The sequence below is a fragment of the Aulostomus chinensis genome, chromosome 16, assembly GCF_037954235.1.
Source record: "Aulostomus chinensis isolate RoL2024-O1b breed Wild chromosome 16, RoL_Achi_v1.0, whole genome shotgun sequence".
NCBI classification, from domain to species: Eukaryota; Metazoa; Chordata; class Actinopteri; order Syngnathiformes; family Aulostomidae; genus Aulostomus; species Aulostomus chinensis.
This window is the reverse complement of record NC_141335.1, coordinates 589,136-596,958: the sequence shown is the minus strand read 5'-3', so window position 1 is coordinate 596,958 and position 7,823 is coordinate 589,136. Positions and strand designations below refer to the sequence as shown.

The 7,823-nt window shown below is 44.8% G+C and overlaps 1 protein-coding gene across 1 annotated transcript in view; it reads right to left on the bottom strand.

Moving 5' to 3' along the window:
- Positions 1-417: 417 nt before the first annotated feature.
- The window catches only part of LOC147247057 (uncharacterized), a 36,373-nt gene continuing 28,967 nt past the window's right edge, over positions 418-7,823 (bottom strand). Inside the window, exons 13-19 of the mRNA XM_086180905.1 lie at positions 7,628-7,671; positions 6,041-6,231; positions 5,507-5,577; positions 4,763-4,920; positions 4,480-4,624; positions 4,250-4,393; positions 418-3,539 (exon numbers count right to left, since the gene is read on the bottom strand). Of these exons, the coding sequence (XP_086037031.1) occupies positions 3,138-3,539; positions 4,250-4,393; positions 4,480-4,624; positions 4,763-4,920; positions 5,507-5,577; positions 6,041-6,231; positions 7,628-7,671 (1,155 nt within the window). The 3' untranslated portion in view covers positions 418-3,137. The remainder of the gene's footprint in view (positions 3,540-4,249; positions 4,394-4,479; positions 4,625-4,762; positions 4,921-5,506; positions 5,578-6,040; positions 6,232-7,627; positions 7,672-7,823) is intronic.

Sequence of the window (7,823 nt, the reverse complement as noted above, 5' to 3'; positions counted from 1 at the left end):
GTATATATACACGCGGACATGTATACATAGTGTACATACATTATATATGTATATACATATATACACATGTATATACACATATACATACACATATATGTATATGTATATACATATATATGTACATGTGTATTAATGTGTGTATATATGTTTATACACATACACACGCACATATATATGTGTGTATATATGTGTGTGTGTATATATATGTGTATATACACACACACATATGTATATACATATATATGTATATACATATATATATATGTATATATATATGTATATACATATATATATATGTATATATATATGTATATATATGTATATATATATATGTATATATCTATATATATGTATATATATATATATATATGTATATATATATATATATGTATATATATATATATATATATATATATATATATATATATATGTGTGTGTGTGTGTGTGTGTGTGTGTGTGTGTGTGTCTGTGTTAGCCCCACAACAATATGGCTTGGACACACAAGGGGCTAAAAGTGACTATCAGATCAATTCTTCGTCAACACTTTTATACCATATAGAAAAACATGGTAAATACTTGAGGAGAGGTGCTGAACGAAGGAGGAGCCCAGCAGCAGCTGATCAGACAAAATACTGGAAGATTTAGAAAAAAACAATACATCTGTAGATATTTAAGGAAATTGATACTGAAATATAAGAAAACAAGAATCAATGAATGTGAATCACAAAGATAAGTACCACAAGTCATGCATCTAATTCTTGCTGAGTGTATTTTTGCATTAATTACTTCATATTTTTTCCTTTTCTAATAATTTAGTATTATATATATATATACTAAATATGTGTATATATCTATATATACATGAAGTGTAAATAAACACTATATGTATGCATACATATACATGTTTATATATACATATATGTATATATACATACACATACATGCATATATACATACATGTATATGTACACATACATACATACATGTTTATGCACACATCCATACATGTTTATGCACACATACATGTTTATGTACACATATACATACATATATGTACACATATACATACATACATACATACATGTATATGTACACACATGAAATGTCCATGATTCTTATTTGTTTATATCTCCATGTTTATTTCTATATACTTTTACAGATGATGTTTTTTCATGGCATCTCTGTGATACCATGGAGTAGAGTATACAGTACTACAGTATACAGTATACAGTACTACAGTATACAGTACTACAGTATCGAGTCAAACGGTTTATTTGAGAACAGCATCGACAAACTGCTTTGCACCTTTGGACTCTTTGATCAGCTGATCTGAAGAGAGAGAACAGACACTAAACAATCCTTCTGGGGCCGGCCTGCAGGCGCCGGTTCCTCTTTCACTGAGGTTGCACATTCTCATGTTCATGTTCTCATACGTGATGAGGTAACAAGTGTAAAAAGTTTCAAGATGGTGGCTCATCTGCTCTCAGACCAGGCCATGAAGTCTCTGCTGCCACCTGGTGACTGTTTCCTGTCATCACATTTGTTCCTGATGAAGAACCCTGCTCACAGACATCTGTAACTACACAGAAAAAATCACTTGAGCATCAAATTGGCCTCCGCTGGCGAAAGTCGTCCCCAAAGAACACCCCCCCTCTCGTTTGTGTGTCCGAATTGAACTGAACCGCAACACCTAGTGGCAGCAAGACAAACAACACTTGACCCGTCTGAGTAAAGATTTTGTCTCTGAACAGCAAACATGGATTCTCTACTTTGAAGAGACCGATGAGTCCCTTCTGGTTCCAGCATGGCGTCCTCTTGGCCGGCAGCTGAACTGAACAACAGGAGTTCAATCCTGATAGAACAACAGCGAGCAGCCGCACCAGTCGGCGAAGGTCCAGTTTAAACATCAAGTCTGGAAATGTCACATCAAACGCTTTTTGAGGTTAGATCCGACTTTTTTTCAATTTGTATGAATCATAGATTTTTGTTTTGCAAGGTCACATTTTAGAGGCCGACCGAACGACAGCAGCTCTACAAAATAAAACAACCACGCACAGAAAGTACAGGCGTCCAACCTGAACCCAACAGGAAGTCCATCCATGGCCAACCGCCCCGCCTGGGTTGTGAGGGCTGCAGCCTCTCCAACAGGAAGTCCTCAACAATCATTCTCATGGTGCCCTGATGCCTCCACACACTGATTGATCTATATGATGTCAGTCTGACTGAAACCTCACCCAGTTGAGAGAATGGCGCCTCCCAGTGGCAAAAGTGGGACGTTCTCCCATTACCAGCAGACCTGGTGACGTTCTACGAGAGGGAGATTTTCTGTTCTGTTGGTCTGGCTTCAGCCGTCAGTTCTGTTCAACAGTAAGAGTTGTATGTCTGAGCAGCGCTACAGAGTCAATGATCCTCAACGGGCCAGAGGGTCGGTTCCACGCTCGTTCTCAGAACCGCCAGTAGTTCTAGTTACTGACCAGTTACTGCAGGTGGGTCAACAACAACAACAACAACAACATAAATAAACAAACATCTTTGTCGAGCAGGTTCGCCTGTATTTACACTTCTGAAAGTTCACATCAGGTGCTTCACACACACACACACACACTCACACGCACACGCACACACACACACACACACACACACTGGGGGCTGGGAGGGGGGCATCATCACAGATTGAGATTGTTTGCCCTCTGTTGGCCAGAGTAGGGGAGTATAGGGGTGTGTGTGTGTGTGTGGGGGGGGGGGGGGGGGGGCAGGGTCAGCAGCCTCCTCCCCACTTTGTAGTCACCATAGCAACAATCTCACACACTCTGTCCATTAGATGCAGTTGGCATGGCAACCTGCCCCCCCATCTGTTGCTATGAGAAGCAGGAAGTCAGTACCTACCAAGTGTCTCTGTTTCAGTCCTTCAGATAAAAGTGAAACAGGAAGTCAAGCTTTTATACTAAAACTCTCGGCTGTTCTCGTTGGTTTCAGCTTGTGAGTAAACCCACATCCATGTGTTTGCTCCTCCTCCTCGCCAACATCTCTGCCAATCACAGTGGGACTGAGTTCAACAGAAAGGTTGAAAGGAAGAAGTCAACCTCTCACCCACAGTGCTTCCTGTCTGTCTGCAGCACCTTGTCCTGTTCATCCACTCATTTGCTGCTCTGTTTCTGGACCACTAGACGCTGGTTGCTCCTGATGCCATCGCCATCGCCACCACCACCACCACCACCAACACCACCACCATCATCGCCATCACCGCCATCACCGCCATCACCGCCATCACCGCCATCAACACCATCACCACCACCACTCTTCTTCTTGCTTCCCTCTCTGTTGTTCTCACCCTTAAAGGTTGAGGAGGTGACCTTTAAGCTTTTTGATGTCTTGGCTCCACGAGTTTTCTCCTTGTTGTCCAGGGGCAGTGTTGGGCTGGAGTGCGCCCTCTGGAGGCCACCGTCGTCAAACAGCCGTGACTCAATGGCTGTCAGGTCTTCCGCTCCACTTGACAGCTTGGCCCGGAGCAGCATGGCGTACGTACCGTAGCGGGTTTTCTGTGGAGGATGGAGACGTATGTGGTTACTAAAGGCTTCTGAATGATTCCGCAGCCAGAGTCTTGATATGTAACGTAAATGGGGGCGTGACCAGTTTGAGCATGATGGTCATTTTTTCCCAACATTTTCAGACAACAAGAACTGAAACTTAGAATCAATGTTTTCATTCACCAGGAAAGAGCCTTTACATCTATGTAGGGGCGGGGCCTCCTCCTCGAATGCCGCCACATTGTCCTAACCAACATCAGCAGTGACTTATTGAAACTCCGCCTCTCTTGCTTCTGGACTCACATCAGAACCAAAAGGGTGACTCTGACTGACAGGCTACCTGATGGTTTAGAACACAGGAAACAGGATGTGGGCTCAGGTGGAAGCGTTGTCTGCCCGTTTGACTCTACAGGCTTTTAAAGACCTGACGACTGCCTCACTGACACTTGGTCATGAAGACCAGCAGAAACATGGCCGCCTCACTGACGCGTCACACATTCAAGAGCTGAAAAACAAGGTTTAGGGCGTGGCACCGTTTTCTGTCACAGTGAAAAAAGGAGGTCAGTGACAAGAGTCTCAGGACTTTACTAAGATGTCAGGTGACGAGGAGGGGAGGCGACCCTGTTGCTATTTTTACAACGCGAAGGCTTCACCATGGTTAAGGAGGACATCTCTTGAGTGGTGGTCGTATTAAAGAAGAAATACTTCAGTGAGTCTCTTACCTCAAACTCCAGATACTCCTGGCGCAGTTTCTGCTCATCCAGCTCACGACCTCTCATCTTACGGTCGGGCACAGAGGCCGTAAGCTCTGCCAGCTCAGAGGAAACCGCCCTGAAGCGGCTCTCGTGGGATCTGACCTGCTCTTCCTGTTGAGACAGAGACAAAGCTGAAGAGTTTTGACAAAAACAACCTCGACGCTGCCAAGAAGCGTTGGCCAGGCAAGACGACGCACCTGCGACAGCTTGGTGTTGGAGCCCGGCAACAGCGGGCGGCTGAACCTCTTTTGAGAACCAATGGCTGCTGGGAAGGGCGGAGCTGAGAACATGGCTGCCACTACATTGATGCGTGTGATCCATGACTGCATCTGCTCAGCGTTGCTGCAGCAACAAGAAACATGAACTTTGTCTGAATGTCAGCTAATGACTAATGAAGTCTGTATGACCTTTGACCTGAATGAGGATGAGCGTGAAAGACCACGAGTGTACAAAGAAACACAAAAAGGCGGAGCTTCTTACGGTGCCTGCAGCAGGAAGACCCTCCAGTCAGCGGTCCTCAGGTAGAAGACATTGGGACGTTTGCTGTAGTCAGCAGCTCTCATGGCGAGAGAGTGATGGATGGACACAGCGTTCTTGACGTCTTCCTCCGTCAGCTCACGTTCTGCACGGTACTCATCCTGTCAGCCAATCACAGGTCAGAGTGACAAAAGCAACCAGCTTCCTTTAGAGCCACAGTGACACACTAAAAAATATGGTTCTTGGAGTATAGTAGTGTATGTGGTATATGAGGTATATGTAGTATTAGTGGTGTATGAGGTATAAATGATATATGTGGTATACGTAGTAATTGTGATATATGCAGTAACTGTGGTATAGGCAGTAATCTTGGTGTATGAATAATTGTGATAAATGTAGTCAGCAACAGTTGTAACATCTTAACTGATTTTAGGTCAAAGAGATCAGAGATGTGAAGGTGATCAGAGATCAGAGATCAAAGACGTGAAGGTGATCAGAGAACAGAGATCAAAGACGTGAAGGTGATCAGAGAGCAGAGATCAAAGACGTGAAGGTGATCAGAGAGCAGAGATCAAAGACGTGAAGGTGATCAGAGATCAGAGACGTGAAGGTGATTGGCTTCCCATCAGCTGCTGGCAGACATCCAGCATGTCAGCATGAATGTGGGGAAGCGTCTCTGCCATCAGCACACCTGGGGAGGGCGTGTAGATGTTGGTCTAACATTTGTTGTGAGTTAGAGATGTTTACCTTCTGCAGGTAGAGCACCAGCCCCTTCAGCATGGCATAGAAAGACTTCCACCCCCTCTTCCCTCGTGGCGCTGCAGACATGTGGCATGATGGGAAATGCACTTTACCATGACGACAAATAGCTGCTGACATTAACCAGCACCACTCCAACACGATAGAAGAGTTCAATTACACTGGATTTTGTTGAATAACTACGTTAAACCTTTCATTTGTTTAGCCATTTTTACTCAATTGCTAATCATTTTCTTCTTGAAAACTCCATTAATTCATTTCAAAATCACTAAAAGCCAAAAATAAATTAGCAAGAAGTAACCTGAACATTTCTGAATGAAAATGTACACAAAAATCAAGCTGCAAAAAAAACTAACAAAAGATGTGGATTTGGTGAAATGTGCGAGACAACTAGTAAATAATAACAATCAATGTATTGAAAAGTGAGAGTTCTTGTGCTTGAATGTACTCCAGTGTCCATCAGAACCTCTGCCACCGTCAGCAGACCAACAAGGACACAAACAGGACACGAGGGACACGTACTCCTCTTCCCATCGGGGTCGGCGTGGACTTTGCGGACCAAGAAGCCACTCTTGTACAGCTCGCCATCTGCCTGCTGGGCGACGCCCACAAGTGGGTTTCCCCCGGTCCCAAGCCGTTTCATGGTGTGGGAGGCAGAGTCTGTGCGTACGTCAGTCAGCTCAGACATGGACTTCCTCAGCTCCTCTTCATCACTTTAGTGGAAAGCAAACAACAAGACTCAGCTGATGATCAGTCATCAATAATCAAGATCAACCATCCTCATTCACTCAGCTCGGATCTACAGACATCAGTTGCCAGGTGTCCACTGACCACCAGATGGCGCTATTGAGTCAAAAGTAAAATAGGTTTCAGCAAATGCGGCTTTATCTAGCTCAGGGATTCCCAAAGTGTGGGGAGCTGCCACTAGGGGGCGTTCAAGATAAGCAAATGTGATGGCAGTTTGGAGTGTTTTTTTAAGTGGGATTTTCTCAAACGATAAAGAATAAATGCAGGCCATTCAAAATGCACCTCATCTTAAGATGAAGTGTAAAAGTATCTTCCCCCCGAAGGTGTGCGGTATTTGGGGTGCGTCGGCCAGTTGGGATACAGAAGGAGGTGCCAGGCCAAAGAAGTTGGGAACCACTGATTTTTTAAAGGTCAGGAGGCCACGCCCATGCCAGCGGTCCTCACTTCCTTGGAACCCTCCAGCTGTGTCAATATGGCGTGTGTTTCTACACTGGAACTGGCAGGACAACCCTGTCCTCGTCCTCCCAGCACAGACCCGGCCGTATGTCCTCATGAGTACAGCAACACACCAATGTGTGTGTGTGTGTGTCCGTGTGTGTGTGTGTGTGTCCACAGTCAAACATGGGCGTTGTGATTCTGACCTGTAATTACAGCTAGCTAAGAGGCAGAGTTGGTTACCATGGCAACAGAGGCTTAAATACATGTTGGGGCAGCGGGACACACACAAACACTCACACACACACCATTGTACTTATATCTTTGTGAGGACTTTCATTGACGTATTACATTCCCTAGCCCCTCCCCCTAAGCATCTCAGCTGACTGCCTGACCTCTGACCCTTGACCCTAACCTGATTCTAACCTCGACCCGAAAACCAAGTCTTGACCTTCAAATGACCCTTTGAAGGTATGCGGACCTCTAAAATGTCCTCACTTTCCAAAAATGTCCTCACTCTGTTGGTTAAACACGTATTGTAGTCCTCACTATGTAGCAAGTACAAGATCACACACACACACTCTCATGTAGTAGTGCACGACTGGACTTTCCTTAGTTTGCCGAACTGCTGTTCAACTCATTTTTCTTTTACACTGTGTGTCTTCTGTGTGTGTGTGTTTTCTGTGTGTGTGTGTTTTCTCTGTGTGTCTTCTGTGTGTGTGTGTGTTTTCTCTCTGTGTGTGTTTTCTCTGTGTGTCTTCTGTGTGTGTGTGTTTTCTCTGTGTGTGTGTCTTCTGTGTGTGTGTTTTTTCTGTGTGTGTTGTCTTCTGTGTGTGTGTGTTTTCTCTCTGTGTGTGTTTTCTCTCTGTGTGTCTTCTGTGTGTGTGTGTGTGTGTGGGGGGGGGGGGGGCTGGAGCATGAACTCACATGGTCCACTGGAGCTTCTCGTTCTTGATGGAACTGTAGAGCGTCTGCAGAGACACAACACACACACACAGTGTCACACGTTTACGGTCCGTGGAGTTCTACTGGGATGAGGCAGTGACCGCTGCAGTGATGGAGGACAGAACCAGTGAACGTTCACCTGTCAGTCTGAAACAATTACAGTCAACTGGAAATAACC